Source organism: Chroicocephalus ridibundus, chromosome 7, assembly GCF_963924245.1.
Source record: "Chroicocephalus ridibundus chromosome 7, bChrRid1.1, whole genome shotgun sequence".
Classification (NCBI taxonomy): Eukaryota; Metazoa; Chordata; class Aves; order Charadriiformes; family Laridae; genus Chroicocephalus; species Chroicocephalus ridibundus.
In genome coordinates, this window is record NC_086290.1 from 2,224,642 (window position 1) to 2,241,687 (window position 17,046).

Here is a 17,046-nt window from a genome sequence, read left to right on the forward strand (position 1 = left end):
AAATATGCAAAAAACCACCATTCTCTCTTCTCACCTTTTCCCCAACCTTTCCCTTTTAGTTGGCATACAGAAAGAATTATGAAGACACCAAAGCAAATGTTCATATTCCAAGTGACATGATGAATCATGTACTAGCCAAGAAGTGCCAGTATATCCTCAGCGATCTTGAATACCGAACTTACTTCCACCAGTGGAGTTGTTCCCCTGAAGAAAATGATGTTATTCAAGCCAGAAGAGCCCAGGAAATTTTGAGTGATGTATGTGTTTCATTTATTTGTTTGACATTTTAGTAATTTTTTCTATGGTATTTAAATATAAAATACTTTCAAATATCTTCCATGGTATTTATATATGAAATTGATAACCATGGTCTTTGATTGCTTAGTAGCATAGTACCAAAAATTACATTTTTACAGTTTTCTTTGGGACATTTTAATGGTCGGGTTATTTATTATTCACTCGTAAATTGGAAAAAATTTAAGTTAACATTTATGAAACCTTCCCAAGGGTCACTGCTATCAACACAAAATCTATTTTCAACTGGGTGAGATGTATAGAAAGCAGAGACGAGACGTGGATGTACCGTGGTACAATCAGACTGTTCTGCACTGCAGTGATCCTCAAGTATTGTAATTGGGAATGTTGTAATTTGCCCAGGGGCCAGGACAGCATCCACAATCCTCCTGGATCCAGTGGGTCTGGAAAAGACTTCTCTTCCTTCATTTGGGGTTCTGTCAGCCCCCAGAGTCTGAGCTGAGTGAATGGCACACTGAACCACGACAATTTTTCATGTCACATAGTCAACAATATCTCAACTTGGGCCAACCAACCTTCCTAATAAAATTTGATGATGTGTTAATTGCCTGCCCTATTACTATGCTGTATTATTTGGTTTAGTTTCCCTGGCAAATCCTGTGGGTAAAAATCATTCAGTCAAACCGTGAAACGGGCTAGTCTTCGAAACTTCCAAATAAATGGGAATTACTGAATGAGCCTGGTTCAGGTTCACAGGTAACCTCTGCATTGAGTTTGCACAAGTGGAAGATACTGAATATAGAGAAGAAACAAATACTACTTTCTTCAAGCAGAAGGCAAATTCCTTTCGAACTTAATAGTCTGTGTTCTTCCAGGTGGTGTATAAAGATGACTTAAATTGGCTGAAGGGAATTGGCTGTTATGTCTGGGATACTCCACAAATCCTGCATGCTAAAAAATCGTATGACCTCCAGAGCCAAGTAAGCATGTTTTCCTCAAATAAGGAAATATTTGTAAGATTATTTTTTTTCTTCCATTTGTGATTCACTGGAACCCACACCTGTCCTAATTCCTATTACACCAGAAATATTTTGTTCAAACTGTTACAATACACTTTGAGTTTCGTTTGTGGAGACATGATTGCCGTTGTTACTGAATGCACAGAAAGCTTAGGAAGGACAGCGAGGTTGTGGGTTTTGACAGCGAGAAGATAACACTTTGTTTTTCTGTGTGCCACCTGTGCACAAGATACTTCAGTGAGACAGTTATGTTGGGAAAATGGTGTCTCTTGCCTTGCCAATTGTGCTCTTAGCCTACTAGATGCTATACAGCGTTGTGCAATTTTCATTATTCCTTAGTTCATACTGGCTATATATTCAGTATTTATTTTCTATGGCCTGTCACTTTTAAAGTAGTTTTTAACTGGGCTGTAATCTTGGGCTTCAGTTGTGTAGAACTGATTTTAAAGGAAGCTGGCAGGGAATTCCTGGTCATTTTCAGCATTAATGTTTGTTTTGTTTTGCTTTGTTTTGTTTCCTTAGATAAAATATACAGCTGCAGGAAAAGAGAACTTTCAGAACTTTGGCGTTGTTACTGACACTCCTCTCTACGTGACTGCTTTGCAGAGTGGTATAAACGCTAGTGATGTACGTCTCCCCGCTTTTTCTACTCAGGCTTTTCCCCCGGCTGCTTCTGAGAATTGAAACAAGTTAACTAAGTCTGTCTTTCATCTTCCAGGTGAAATACAAGCAGGATTACCACAAAACTAAGGACAAGTATACAACTGTGACTGAAACAGTCGATTCTGAAAGAGTTCAAAATTTGAAACATCTCTTTAGCAATGTAAGTGTTTCTACACATTTTTTTCTCTTAAGGGACTACTGTGTGGGATTTTTATTTTATTTTGTTTGTTCACTCTGAAGATAACCGTCCAAGCATGGAGCTTATCAAAAGCAGCGTTAGTCCTCCACATTGCTTGAGTGTGGGAAAGATGCTGTATTTCATGCAGAGGACGTGTTTTCTGACTGTAGTTCCAGTCGTGTCAAAATACATGCACTAATAAACGGATTCCCTGAAGAAAATTCCACCTGAACAAAATTAAGACCTTAATTAAAATTAAGAGATGGGACATGAATAGGTAGAACGCATTTTTGTCACCCTTTATGTGCACTCTCAAGATTAAACTAGTGTACAGCCTCTTGATATTGAGTAATAGTTACGGCATGTAAATAAAAACAGAAGGGCTTTTGATTTCTACTGGTTGTTGGTTATTATCCAGGAGAATAATTTTTCCACTCACAGAAGCTTTCTGTTTCCCCACAGAATCTCTACAAGGAAGCCTGGGAAAAAGTGAAAGCTACTGGCTATATATTGCCCTCCGATGCTGTATCCCTAGCACGTGCAAAAGAACTGAAGCATAACGCTAGTATTGTAAGTGAATAAAATACTTCCTTCTTTTTTATCAGATCATCAATTCTAGCAATGAAATCCTTCATGCCTTGCACACACTATAGGTGTAAAAAAGTTTTTTTTTTTTAATTATCTTCCATTTTTAATTTAGATATGATAAGTATCTGTAGATAATCACTTTTCTGTGATAAGCATTTGGATAACAGATAGATAGTCCTTTGCTGCTTCTTTTCATGGAAAAAAAGGTCACGTTTTGTAGTAACAGTTTCTTGAAAATGTCTGGCTAGGTGGGTTTTTTTAGTCTAAATTGCATAAGCATCCAGGTCAGAAAAACACCAAATGTCTTTAAATGATGCTTTACCGAGTATGGAAGAACATAATCTTATGCTTTAGTGAACTGAGGCTTATGAGAGATCACTCTCTTCATGGATATCTTTAAATGAAAGAACTGGAACAATAAATAAAGAGTTTATTCTACGTCTATTTATTTTTAAAGTCTTCTCATCGGCTGTCATTATTTTCACATGATAGTTACGATGTGCTTTCTTTGCTACTTAGAATAAAATAGAAAACAAAGATCCTGCTTCAAAGACTTTCTCTGGTTGTTGAACTTGACTACGTATTTTGCTTACTGATGAATTTTGTTCCAAAAATACAGTTGACTCGTTGGAGTCAGTTATTTGTTGCCTCTCTTTGCGTCTGCTTAGGTGAAATACCGAGAAGAATATGACAAGTTTAAAGCACTCTACACACTACCCAGAGGTGTTGAGGATGATCCCAATACAGCAAGGTGCCTTAGAGTTGGAAAGCTTAATATTGATGTAAGTGTTGTTTTCTGATGTGTGTTTCCCTGATAAAATCATGCTTATCTCAGAAGAGGCTGCTCAAAGAATCCACATGCCTTCGTTCAGATACCACATTTCACATGCACTTGCTGAATTCTCTAATACACCTACGAATGCCTTTTCAGGCTTGGGACTCAACTGTTAAATTGCCTGCGTGGCTAAACCTTTAGTGAGTATGTTTTTGTATAAAAGGGAGCACTACGTAGTCTGCCTCCTTTTACCATGTGAGTACAATGAAAATTTGACAAATCGTATTTTATCACCCTTGATCAGGTTCTACAAATTATTTTTTGAGCAGGCAAGATGTAAATTTTAGTCATAGACAAAGTGATTGCTCTCCCACTAACATTCTGTGAAAATATCAACAATTTTGCTTCAAATTTATCAACAGTTAATGTTTCAGACTATTTGTGAGCATTATTAATGTGCTGTTTTAACTCTGCAGCGTCTGTACAAGGAAGTCTATGAAAAGAATAAAGCCAAAGTCCACATTATTCCAGACATGGTAGACATAATTTCTGCTAAGGATGCGCAGAAGAAAGTCAGTGAAATTGATTACCGCACCCATCTCCATGAATGGCTCTGTCTACCAGATCTTCAAATCAATGCCCATGTTCGAAAAGTAACTGACCAACTCAGTGACGTAAGTTCACAAATCACGTGTTCATGGCTCACTTTTTAAAAAGATTCTTGCATTTATGCTCTGTTAGAGGAAATAATTTAGGAAAAACTTTGGAGCACTCTGAAGTTGCCACTTGAATCCGTTGTGTTACGCATTGCTAAACAGCAGCTGTATCATGTTTTCGTAACACTTGGCAATAAGTGCGTAGCTGAGATGTGGCTTAGTGTGCATAATTTCAGTGTTATCAGTGTAGGCATTGGGTCATAACATTACAGTTCTACCAGTTCGGGCAACTCTGTCTGTAAATTGTCCTTTATTATTTGCTTGCATAACGTGTGGAAACTTTGGAAGTTTGAGAAAATCCTGATGGTGCAAAGCTGCTATGCATTTGCCTTGCCTAGGTCACCCCAGGAGTAGGCCAGCGATCTCTCAGTAAATCATTGTGCAGTAGGATATGCAAGTAGTTTTTTTAAAAATAATTGGGTTTTTTTTGTTTATTAGCCAGATCGAAGCAAGGAAGAAAAAGTATTTACATTCCAAAAGGAATTGTTATGATTTTTTCAAACAAAAAAAAAAGTCAAAATACTGGAAACCTTACTTGCCATCGTTTGACAGTTGTGTTTGAGACTGATTTAGCAATAAGGGTTAGATCCCAGTGGAAGTCTTACAGATTGCTTCTTTTCTCTGCTACCTTAGGTGGTGTACAAGGATGATCTTAACTGGCTGAAAGGCATTGGCTGCTTTGTTTGGGACACTCCTGAAATTCTCCATGCCAAACATGCCTATGATCTTCGCAGTGATGTGAGTGGATACTGCTTTTGCTTGTTAGTTTTTTCACTCCGTTGTCATAAAAGGATGGCATAGCTTTATTCTACTCCAGATGTAATCTGGAAAATGTATGCTTATTTAAACTTTGCCGCTCTAGAAGTAGATATAATTTCAATAGACTTTCTGTTTAAATGCTGGTTTGCTAATAGAATAGTTCAGTAATAAAATAAATAGTAAATACAGTAAATATAATAATATAATAAATTCAATTGACAATAACTAGCCGTGCTAATTAGAGCTGTTGAATTTCTCTCTGCAGATTAAGTACAAATCTAAGGCAGAAAAAATGAAGAATGACTACACTGTGGTCATGGACACTCCTGTCTATGTCCAGAATGTCCTCAGTGGCTTGAATTTAAGTGAAGTAAGTTTTTGTATCACCTTTCGCCTCTGATATCGCATATGCCATCACCTCACAAGTTCTAGAAATGTGACTTTTAATATTTTTTTAATAATTTGCTCTTTAATCGTTTAATCATTGCTGGTTATCTACAACTCATTGCCTATGCCTTTATTAAGATATGAGAACACAATCACGAAAATCATTAATTGCCTGATTCCAAAAAACTTTCATACATTTTTTTGAAGAAAAATTCCCTTATGTATGCAAACAATACATACTGTGAGAGAACATCACAATTATGACTCTCCTCTAATTACTTTTCCTTTTCTTCAGGCTGTCTATCGTGGTGAATATAAGCACAATGTTAAAGGCAAAATGATTCCGACTGATAAAACAGTAGATTTGGAGCGGGCATATCATGCAAACAAAATACAGAGTGAAGTAAGTATAAAACTTCTGGGTCCACGGGGTTTCTGATATTCAAAAAGCAAATTCTTATAAAGTCAATGTTTGTCTTTAGCTTTTCAGATAAAAAAGCTAGATTTCACAGCTCTGAAATGAAAGTGGGAAAATGCCCTCCTGTAAGCTATGAGTATGCATTATAATGCAGATGTGGGGGAAATCTTTTGCCAATTACGATTAAGAGATTTCCTATGCAGCTAATGAATGCTCGCAAATATTGCACACAGTTGTCACAAACTCTCTCTTTCTCTCTTCTCTTGCAGAATTTGTATCGCTGGGCTGGTGTGAATGCTCTACCCACTGGCTACAGCCTTCCCACAGATACCCCCAGCTTTCAGCATGCTAAACAAGTCCAGTACATCGGCAGTGATGTAAGTAACGTACTACATCCTTGTACAACACGAGTTACAAGGGAATATTTGATGCCCATCCTGTATGAGCACGCAATTGTGTGAGAAAGTTATTTCTGAGATACGAGATTGCTTGTCAGAGAGCAACAAGAGCGGGGCAGTTCCATGTGGATGCGTGAGCCAGGAACTGAGGGTCACCACGATATAAGTGGTGGTCCATCATCCAGGGTGAAGTCACACTGTATCTGAATGGGGTGGGCAGAGCAGGGGGATGGTAGCAGCTTGTATCGTCCCAGACAAGGTGAGAAACCAGGGCCGAGGTCCAGCCAGGGGGATCCAGGCATGAGCTGTAGGAAACAGAGCAGAGATTGGAGATGAGCTACCTACAATATAGGTCCAAGATAAATCCAGGAGACAGGGCTAGAGACAAGTTACCAATGACACAGGACCAGTGTCCATGCAGGAAATGAGGGCAGAGAGAGGGCTGAAGACAGATGCGCTTACAGCATAGCTCAGGCAAGGCCTGAGGTCCCAGGTGTGGCTGGTCAGGGCAGTTAGAACTTATTAGTGCATGCAAGCCCAAACACTGATAATGTTTGCCTTAGCAGAATTTAAATGTTACCAAACCAAATAATTTTCTGAAGTAATTGCTATCAAAATATAAATTTCCCCAGGCAGATGCGAATACCTTATTAGATGCAAGAGAAATTTAAAATGTTATTAATCTTGGGCCACATGATAACAGTAAAAATACAGATGATGTGTAGTGTAGTTAACTCTGATATAGCTACATCTCACTTGTTTATCTCTAAAAATCTGGGTCTTTATACTGCATGAATTACTGTCAGCACCGCTGCGTAAGGAGAATCACAATCAAACTTAGTTTCTGTTTGGATTTGTTCCTTTTCTCACTTTGTAGCTGAAATATAAAGAAGCCTATGAACACATGAAAGCTAAAGGCTACACTCTGGGACCTAAAGATGTTGGGTTTGTAAATGTGAAGAAAGTGAATCAAGTCATTAATGAGGTACAGTAAATCTGTGTATTTGCTTTCGCTTGTATTTGTAGTGCCCAAGATACGAATGATGAGAGTACGTTGTCTGGGAAGATTGTAGGATCCCTGTTCTTTGAGGCTTTTAAGAGCACTTTAGACAAATATCCATCAAGAATGGCACGGGAATCATTGATCCAGGCTTGGAGTTGGGCTGTATGGCTTTTTAAGGTTCTTGATAACCCTAACTTTCTGTAATCCTGTAAAATTGTTATCGTAATATAAAATCAATTGCAGCCCAATTTTATTAACCGATCTGATGCTACTTGATTAAAGTTGCATAAAAATATTGTATCTGTATGACACTGGGTCTCGATAGTTTTAGGTTTTATATATCTGTACTCACTTCTTTGGTCATTGGCTTTAGTAGGATGAAAATTAAACATACAGATTTATGTATTTGTAGGATTAGAGTCTCTGATTCGCCATGTTTTAGAGATACTGCTATCAAAAACAACTGTGGAAAGTCTTTGCCTGATTAGAAAATAGTATGCTTGCTCCCTTTTCTCTGGTAGTTAAGCAATACCTAGCAAAAAACCTGCCCTTAAAAGAGAAGTGCTTACACTCTGCCAAACTGCTTGCCATTTTAAGTTTTTAACATGTAGAATGCTGTCTCCTTTGATACAGAGGCTGTATCGAGCAACATACCACAAGTACAAGGACAAGATTCATACCACTCCAGACACACCGGAGATCCGTCAAGTCAGAGCGACACAGGAAGCTGTCAGTGACGTATGTGTCTTCCTAACATAAAAAGCAGAAGAGATTTAGAATATTCAGCATGACCAGACATGTGAAAGGCTATTTTTTCTTTGTCTTTCAGCTGATCTACAAGTCAGATTTCTTTAAGATGCAGGGACACTTGATTTCCTTGCCATACACTCCTCAGGTGTTGCACTGCCGCCATGTTGGGGACATCACAAGTGATGTAAGTGACTTCTGTTAAGAGACCTGGTATTTGAATACAACAGGCCTAGTGCTTTTATACTGAAAATGGAATTTGGCTTCTCTCGCTTGCGTTCTAGTCTGTAATAGAGAAATGCTTTGTAACTGTGTTTAGGGACTGATTAATGAAATTATCCCAAAAGTTAACTTTTGAGTTTTCTTTTTCTGATTGCCTCATAGAATAAATACAAAGAGGATCTGAAGTGGTTGAAGGGCTTGGGTTGCTTCCTGTATGATACTCCTGATATGGTCCGTGCTCGTCACCTGCGTAAGCTTTGGGTAAGATTTTTTTTTCTGAGAACTGTGTATAACAACAATTGATTTATTTACGTGCATGCTGTGTGCTTCCAGGAAGTCAAGTACATGAAAATGCGTAAGGACTTATGACAGAATTTCTTGCCATGCAGCTAGTTAGTTGTTTCAAAGCACTGTTAGGTTACACTGTAAAATTTTCTTCACTACTAAGAATAAGGAAAGCTTCCTAAGTAATATTGCTTTTCTTTTTGCAGTCTAATTATGTATACACCGATACTGCAAAGAAGATGTGGCCTAAATACAATGTGGTATTGGATACTCCTGGATACAGAGCAGTTCAGGAACTAAAAACCCATTTGAGTGAAGTAAGTTCTTTATTATTTTTGCACATCTTTGTTAGCCATAATTAAGCTCAGACTGAAATGCATGAGATGTTATAATTGCAAAGCTGCTCAGCTGCTAAATGAACATCTGTAACAGAAGAAATAATTCATGGACCTGTTTTTTTCCAGCTGGTTTACAGAGCTGCAGGCAAGGAGCTGAAGACAAAATACACTTCTGTCCTTGACACACCTGACTTCTTAAGAGCCAAGGAAGGACAAAAAATACAGAGCCAGGTGAAAAATTTGTACTGATCGAAAAGCAATCAGGGAATCCCTCTTAATGTACTCTTGAAGTACAGCAAAATCTTTCCAGTCCATTTCAAAGCAATGTAGAATTCCTAGATAGGATGTTTAAAATGACTGTTGCTCATTTTTAAGTGGCTATGAATTTTTGTGTTGACTGTGTCTGTAATGGATGTGTTCAGCTTTGTCCATCTGAAATAGAGCATTGAGCTCTGGTACAGTTACGCTCTAATTTTCTGAACGTCTTCATCAGAGGAATGAGCAATTTTATCCATCTATTTTTATTCATCATCATTTCTTTAGTAATATAGTAGTTCATTATCTGAGTTATTAGCTACAAATTTTGTGGAATTTTTAAACTCGCAGAACGAAATGAAGATACTCACCAGAGAAAAACAGACCTTATGGATGCCTCTATCTAAAGCTAGGTCTGAGTGTAGGGCAGAGAGGTCATTAATGTCACATGCATTTGACTTCTTGGTTTGTGAGCGTGGTACTGGCAGTTACGGGATATCAAGAGTACTGACAGAGAAAGAGGAACTGAGGTAGTATGGAAGAGGAGAGGCCACATTATTTTTTCTGGGGTAAATTGTGTGGTTATATATACGATATGAATTTACAGACATTTTTCAGAGAGATAAAGTAGGTTGTACTTGAAATGGATGGGTTTTGATTCTTTTCTTCTTACTGCAGTATTTGTATGTGGAACTTGCCACAAAAGAGAGACCCCATCATCATGCTGGTAGTCAGACTCCAGCCTTTACACATGCAAGGCACGTAAAGGACATGGTCAGTGAGGTAAGATATGTGGGCTTTTTTGTTTGGTACCACCATGCCAAACTGTTTAGAAGCTTTATTTTTAATTTTAGTGATGGTTTCAAGGCTCAGATCTGTTTACCCTTCATTTAGTTTTCTGTCTGTTATGCTTAAGTTCCACATTTGCTGTATAAGTTGTGTTAAAAGAGTACACTTTTAAAATAAGTTTTAGTATTCTGTAAGATACCTGTTTCTAAGTGTCTGCAGTCTGAGGTACACTGGCTGCAAGACCAGGAAGCCCTAGAAAGAGCTGAGCAGCTGAGCTTGTTTCCCAAAGCCTTGACAGAAGCACTTTGCAAGAATGCCGTTATGCACTTAGTGTAGCACCCCTGGTTGTTAACATAATGCCAGATTAGCAAATGCTTCTAAGGTTAAAGATATAACTTTTCCTTTTTGTTGTCCCTCTTAGAAAAAGTATAAAACCCAGTATGAGAAGATGAAGGACAAATACACGCCAGTCCCTGACACACCGGTCTTGATAAGAGCCAAGAGAGCCTACCTGAATGCCAGTGATGTATGTAGTCTATGAACACTTTCACTGCTGCTTTTTCTTGCGTTCTTTGGGAAAAGAACAGGAAAAGGATCAATGGGGAACAAGCATGCAAAGCACAGAGTATCTCAGTGTGGGTCATAAACTAGGTCGCCCCATTTGCATGTACAATTCCATTTGATATTACAGCAATTGTTGAGTTTTTACTTGATGTCTGTCACTGTAGTGCTTTTTGCATTTATTATAATTAATTTTCATTTTCCATTGTGCTGAAGTGTGGTCTTACAACTAAGAAAAAATAGACTTGAAGTAATTTGCTTACACGTGAAATCTCCAAATAGTGCAGAGTGATATGATTGATGCCGGAGCCAGGATAGAACATCTTTTATCAGATATTTTCATCTCAGTTTTGTGTTAGAAGTGAAGTTGCATGTCACAGAGAGTGTGCTCATATTAGAGAGAAAAATTATCTGAGCTGCTGCTCATAAAGTTATTAAGGTGAAATTGATTTTTCCTTCAAGCGGAATAGTGATTTGTGATCTCAGACAGTGGCTAAGAGTACTCTACTCATTCATGAGACTTTGCTATGTATTTCAGATTGCACGTTGTATCCTGAAAGGGTATGTGCTGGGCTGGTGCTTTGTTCTAGTGATTAGTCTTACTGCTCTCGTAAGAATGATTTTTAAATACCGCTAAGGCGCATCCCAGTTCTTTTGCACATCTGAATTTCTTCTGAGAAAGTCTTTCTGCAAAGACTGGAATGATCTTCCTGCTTTCTTCTAGACCAGGACATGGAAGAAGGCATAAATAGGTTTTTTAAGCCAAAAGTGTCACTTTTGCTATTCTAGAGAGTAGTCCTGTGATTCATGGATGTTTTTTCCTCAGTCTTCAGTCTGAAAGCGAATAGGGTGAAATGTGGCTTTAGAGGTACCAGCTCCTTTTCTCTCTAATTTTCACCATAAGTCTCAGTCAAATTACAATTGATTCTAGGCAATTGCAGCTTCTTAGAATTCCTCAGGCCTTACATTAGGATGTTGGACAGTAACATATCCTTGCATGTCATTCCCAAGAGGCAGGAAATTTAACTAAAACAATTCCTGACAGATAAATATAATATATTCTTTTATATGATATTTTTCTTACCAGTTGCGCTACAAAGAAACCTTTGAGAATGCCAAGGGCAAATACCACACAGTGAAAGATGCTTTGAATATTGTCTATCATCGAAAGGTCACCGATGATATTAGCAGTGTATGTATACAACATTTTCATTCCTAATTAGTGTTTGTCATTTAATAACCTAGAATATGCCATTTATGCTATCATTCTATTTAAGTGTGTCAAATAATTAGAAAAATATGATCAGCACTATTAATATTAACTTCTTTCCTTCTCTGGAATATTATACACTTGGTTGCCTTTGATGTTACAAAGGTGAATACAAGTTAATCTCATTTCCACTGTTTTAGTTTGGACGTTTCAGAAAAAGGAACGTCTTGAAACTGTATGGTCTATAGTGTTCTCTTCTCAAATTGTTTGACCTCATTCTTCGATTTTCTTTGTAGGTGAAATACAAGGAAAATTATATGAGTCAGTTGGGAATCTGGAGATCGATCCCAGACCGTCCGGACCATTTCCATCATCGTGCAGTCACGGATGCTATTAGTGATGTGAGTTCAAATAGTTCCTGGATGTGAGAGGCTGAAAGTTGTAAGTAGGTCTCCAACATGAAAACCAAGTCTTATTTCTTGAGAAAGGGAAGGCAGTTGAAATTTTTAGTGATTTACACTTTCCCCTGGCAGATCCGTGAAATGACAGAGCAAATCGGATGGCTAAAATTGCAGCCCATCTCCTTTTGAAATTAACAGAACAGTTTTAGTGCATTTCAGTTGCATTTGCTTAGATGTGTTTCTTAACCCTTTAACAACCTTTAATTGTACGTATCTGTACATATACGGTTACCCCTTAATTGTACAAGAATAAATGTTTTTTAATTCAATCAGGGACTCCGATAGCTAATGATAGATTAGGTATATGAATAATCTGAGTCCATCAGAAAAGTATGAATAACTGTAATTTACCGCTTGGTGTTGCTTAAAACTGAATCCTTTTACTTCTTTTCTAAAGGTTAAATACAAGGAAGACTTGACATGGCTCAGGGGCACTGGCTGTTATGCATGGGATACTCCAAGCTTTGCTCTGGCAGAAAAGAATAAGGTGCTCTACAGTGGGGTAAGTAAAACGTCTGGAATTGTTGCTAAATGTTCTTTTGACGCTTGCTTGTGCTGTAGGTAAGTTTTTCGCAGGAGAATTCAATTTTGACTTAGACTTCGATATAAATGACTCATGGTAGAACTTAATGTATAGCATATAAAATTCAAACTCTTACTATAAAAGAAAACATAGGCAAAATGATCTTTTACTTATCCCCTCTGTTCTTTGCAAAGCTATCAGCTCCATAGTACTTTTTCTAGTGATTCTAACTCTAGCTTTAAAATTATGAAGATTTGAAATTTCCATTGCTTTCTTGATGTGGTAGATCCATCCTGCAAACTACTGCGTTTACAACTATTTTTTCTTTATGGATATGTTAAATGCACATATGCAATAATTCTGCCATGGTTTTGCTGCAGATTATTTCTAAAAATCTTATGTTTGCATTGCCTTACCCTTCTTTGGATTAACACTGGAAAATTTTTTTGTATCTGTTTTTTTTTTCCTTAGTGTAAGTACAAGGAGATATTTGAGAAGACTAAGTCTCATTTTAAGTATGTAGCTGACTCTCCAATTAACCAGCATTTTAAATATGCAACTCAGTTGATGGATGGGGTAAGTGTTCAAGGTTTCTGTAGAGTCTCATACTGAAGTAGTAAGTGTGTGTATGTTAATACCGACTTGAAGGCTGATCTTCCTTATGAAATCAAAATACATTCAGGCTTAAAGGTGTCTTAAGGTCAGACTCAAATAATGAAGGACAAGGTTGTTGTTATTGTATGAGTATTAGGGCAGGTTTACAGTAACTAAAAAGTGGAATCCTGACCCCTGTTCCATTACTTTGTCATTGCAAAGAAATTTCTTTGCTGATTTAAATAATGCTGCTCGCTTAGTAACACTGATTGTTGATTGTCATGTGAAAAAGGTATAGAGAGAATCACAATTGCTTTCCTGAAACATTGTTAAAAACCTTCATCAGTGTTAGAAAGGTAATGTTATGTCTGAAGTTACCGTAGCTCCGTTTCATTTCAGATATTTTGCCTTGAATTCTCCCACTCTGCTACTTAATTTTTCTTACTCCTCTCCTGCAGTGCTAAAGAAACAATAAACACCTCATAGTAGCAAAGGGGGCTGGTGAATGCCCGCGGGTTTAAGATTAAAATCACCAGTGGAGTTTGGTGATTGGAGTTTGTCTTGAGACGAAGCCCATTGAAAAGCACTGGGTGCTACATGAATTCTCATCAGCTTAGAGCTGGCGTTCCACACCAGACTCTGATGCTTTTCATTATAGCAGCGTATATTTAGACTCTCAGATCTTGGTATTTTATTCCTTTTCACCAGACATTATGTTAAATTGTTTACCTGTCAGTAAATGTATCACAGTATTATCTGTCCTAGGTAAGAAAAACTGTTTCACAACGGTTCCAGTACCGTTGCTATAATTTCATGCTCAATTTGATTAGCAGTGAGCCAGAATTTGTTATAGAAGATTGTTAGTATTCAGTCTTCTTGTTGTTCGGTAGAGCAAATAAGGAAAAATTTAACATGAGAAACATAAATGAGTAAAATTTTAGCAATGGGGGTTCCATACATTGAAATGAACTTGCCTGAGTATCTTCTGTGATCGTTTTTACGCTGAGGGATTATAGTTTTTGCTTACAAAATGTCTGATGATAATATAACCTTTTATTTTACCCTTGCATTTCATTGTGTTCTCTTTGTACTCAAATCAAGAACCTCGTTCCGTACAGAGTTGCTTCAGCAGTTATTTTTCACGAAGAAAGTCCATCATAAAACGGCTTATTGAAGAGTGGCAGAGACAGAATATAGACATCCTTAAATTGTAGATTAGGCCTTCCAGAGGAAATGTAGAAATGTATATGCTCTTTGGAAATATTTTCTCTCTGTGGTTTTATTTTTTTAACATATTTTTCTCTTTTGGGTCTGAACTTCAATCCTGGCCTTAAAATAGTCCATGTAAAGAGGTTTCAATGGTTAGAACTATGATCTCTCTGTGTCTTCACTCTCTTTTAATTTGTTACACTGTATTATGCCATTCTGAGCAGAAGTTATATAAAGCTGCCTATGAGAAGCTCAAAGATAGGTACAGCGTTATTGTGGATGACCCTAGGAACCTCCTGGCCAAGTGGGGGACTACACTGAGCAGTCAGGTACTGTAGGAGCACGAGCCGGTGCTGCCAGACAGTGCCTGGTTCACTCACAGCTACTCCGTCTGTGTGACGTGTCTCTAGCTAGCGGTGTCATGGGTTTCACCTGTGATGTTCTGATGTTTTAGTTCACTTCATCAGACAGTCTCTGTTTTGCCACCCAAAAAGAATTATTACTTTTTGAGTGAGCTAATCTCTACTGTATGTACTTTCATATATTGTGCATCAATTGACATCAGAAATCTCGTGCCTCTTGAAGTCATTGGAGAGGTTTTACAAAATGCATGTTGTATCATGCATTTCTTTTATAACCTCTCTTTTAATGACCTTTACAAACATTATCTTCTCAGTCATTACTCAAGCAACAGTAACATATTTGGCTTTTGAGTGTCTCACCTTAGTCTATAATTTACTCTTTTCTCCCCCCCCAAAATTTCACAATTTCCTTAATGGGATTGTATATAAATCCTTTAATATATACTCTTGACATTCTTAATTATATAGATGTAAGTTGTATGCACATCTGAATGAATACATATGGTACCTTGCCTAAATCTCTCCACTCTCAAAGTGCCTGGGATCTAGAGCAGTGTTGTTGTTTATGGTGTTCATAAGTCTCTTCTGTGCTTCGTTGCCATTTGCATGAACAGAGACAATATAAATGCCTTGCCAAGATGCTCCTGCAACAAGGATGTAATGAAATTCTGAGGCCAGATATGCTGACAGCACTCTACAACACATACTTATGGAGCCAGGTAATACGAAGAACTGCTGCTGTAGGAGACATTATAAATACAAATATATATATATACAAATTAGCTGCTTGGACTTGTAATATTTAATGCTTGGGAGGTCTCTAAATTTCTACGGATATCAGATTCCAGAGTTTTGTTGATATGCTGAATGCTGGCTATGATAGAAAACTTTTGAAAACAGAATATCTGAAACAATATTTACTGTAACTTGGACTTCACTCAGCTTAGGCTGATTTTGCCTCCATTTTCTCCTTTCGTTATATGTAATTGTTATATATACTTCCATATAATAATTCACATACTTACATGAGGAGCAATTTTCCATACATTTGAGATATTGTATGTTAGCTGTTCCTGATATTTTCGTAACCAAATTCTCATTCTGCCACCATTTCTTGGACTGACCACCTCTCATAACACAAGTCCCTTAATTCAGTATGAACATGATTAAGAAATTTGGCGAGTAGATTACAACATTTATCTACCACTATCTGAGAACGGTGTCAGATTGTGCCTAGAGCAGAGTCATGTCTCACTGCTGAGTGCTCTTAGAAAGGTATAGGTGCACAGGTCAGTAAATCATGTTTTCATCCCTTTCTTTCTCTACCTTCTGCTTTTAAGCAAGGCTAACAAAGCAGTCCCCATGCAGTCACATAATACAATTTATGAAAAAAACCCACTCTCTCCTTTTGCCAATTCTAATAAGAATCAGAAGGTAGAAAGTGAGTATGATTCACCTATTTTTTCATACAAAACAAAGAGTATAACATTTATATTTCTGATGATGTAAAAGAAAGCCTGTGGTGACTCTGATATTACTGTGAAGCATTAGTTTTCCATATTCTACCTTCATTTAATCTGGATTCCAGATTATATATTTTGGTTGTACCAGTTGGATAAAAATGTGGCTTATTAAATAGCTTATACATATTTATTTCTGCTCTGGAATCACAGCTGCTAGCAGTAACCTTACTCTTTTCAACTGGCATATAACATTTAAATTATAAACTGGAAATGCAACAGTGGAAAACAGTTACACGAGAGGGAGAGGGCTGTTCTTTGTAACTATTAGCACAGTTAATAAAATTCTTCAGTGATAAGGTACTGAAGATTCTTACTAGACATTTTTGTTCAATTTATCCGTGGATTTCTATTATCTCATTAAATACTCCTTGCAGGTAAGTTTGAATATGTTTGAAGAAAAAAAATAGCATTCTGCCTGACCTGCATGTTCATCTGAGTTGACTTCATGTTATGATTTGTTGTTTGTGTATAACTTTTTATATTTTGTCTGTCGTAGTCCTGTTTCAAAAGCATGGGTTTATATTCTGATGCGAGATGAGCATGAAAGTTCTTTTTTAAAAATGTTTTCTAAGCTCTTCCACCTGCCCTCAGGCTTCTACAGTGAATTATCGTTCTTGGTGTACAGTCTGTTCTCACTGAATTCTGTGAAAACAGGCTTAGAGTCCTGAGTAGGGCAAGGGGATCTTTAAGAAAGAAATTATGAAGGTACAAATTCTGATATCAAAGCCTTTAAAATTGCCTGGCATTGTGATATAGTCAGTGGATGTTTTTTCTTCTACTGTGTAAGACGTTTTACGTTTCTCTTGAT

The 17,046-nt window shown here is 37.3% G+C and overlaps 1 protein-coding gene across 20 annotated transcripts in view; it reads left to right on the forward strand.

Annotated features, from left to right (window-relative positions):
* Positions 1-17,046, forward strand: part of NEB (nebulin) — a 125,760-nt gene that overhangs the window by 76,126 nt on the left and 32,588 nt on the right. For all 20 annotated transcript variants that reach the window (XM_063342239.1, XM_063342245.1, XM_063342238.1 and 17 more), the window contains 24 exons: positions 60-257; positions 1,131-1,235; positions 1,797-1,901; positions 1,993-2,097; positions 2,578-2,685; positions 3,372-3,485; positions 3,955-4,152; positions 4,828-4,932; positions 5,219-5,323; positions 5,636-5,743; positions 6,028-6,135; positions 7,034-7,141; positions 7,793-7,897; positions 7,989-8,093; positions 8,291-8,389; positions 8,620-8,730; positions 8,878-8,982; positions 9,685-9,789; positions 10,217-10,321; positions 11,444-11,548; positions 11,863-11,967; positions 12,425-12,529; positions 13,022-13,126; positions 15,330-15,434. In XM_063342239.1, the coding sequence (XP_063198309.1) occupies positions 60-257; positions 1,131-1,235; positions 1,797-1,901; positions 1,993-2,097; positions 2,578-2,685; positions 3,372-3,485; positions 3,955-4,152; positions 4,828-4,932; positions 5,219-5,323; positions 5,636-5,743; positions 6,028-6,135; positions 7,034-7,141; positions 7,793-7,897; positions 7,989-8,093; positions 8,291-8,389; positions 8,620-8,730; positions 8,878-8,982; positions 9,685-9,789; positions 10,217-10,321; positions 11,444-11,548; positions 11,863-11,967; positions 12,425-12,529; positions 13,022-13,126; positions 15,330-15,434 (2,727 nt within the window). The remainder of the gene's footprint in view (positions 1-59; positions 258-1,130; positions 1,236-1,796; positions 1,902-1,992; positions 2,098-2,577; positions 2,686-3,371; positions 3,486-3,954; positions 4,153-4,827; positions 4,933-5,218; positions 5,324-5,635; positions 5,744-6,027; positions 6,136-7,033; positions 7,142-7,792; positions 7,898-7,988; positions 8,094-8,290; positions 8,390-8,619; positions 8,731-8,877; positions 8,983-9,684; positions 9,790-10,216; positions 10,322-11,443; positions 11,549-11,862; positions 11,968-12,424; positions 12,530-13,021; positions 13,127-15,329; positions 15,435-17,046) is intronic.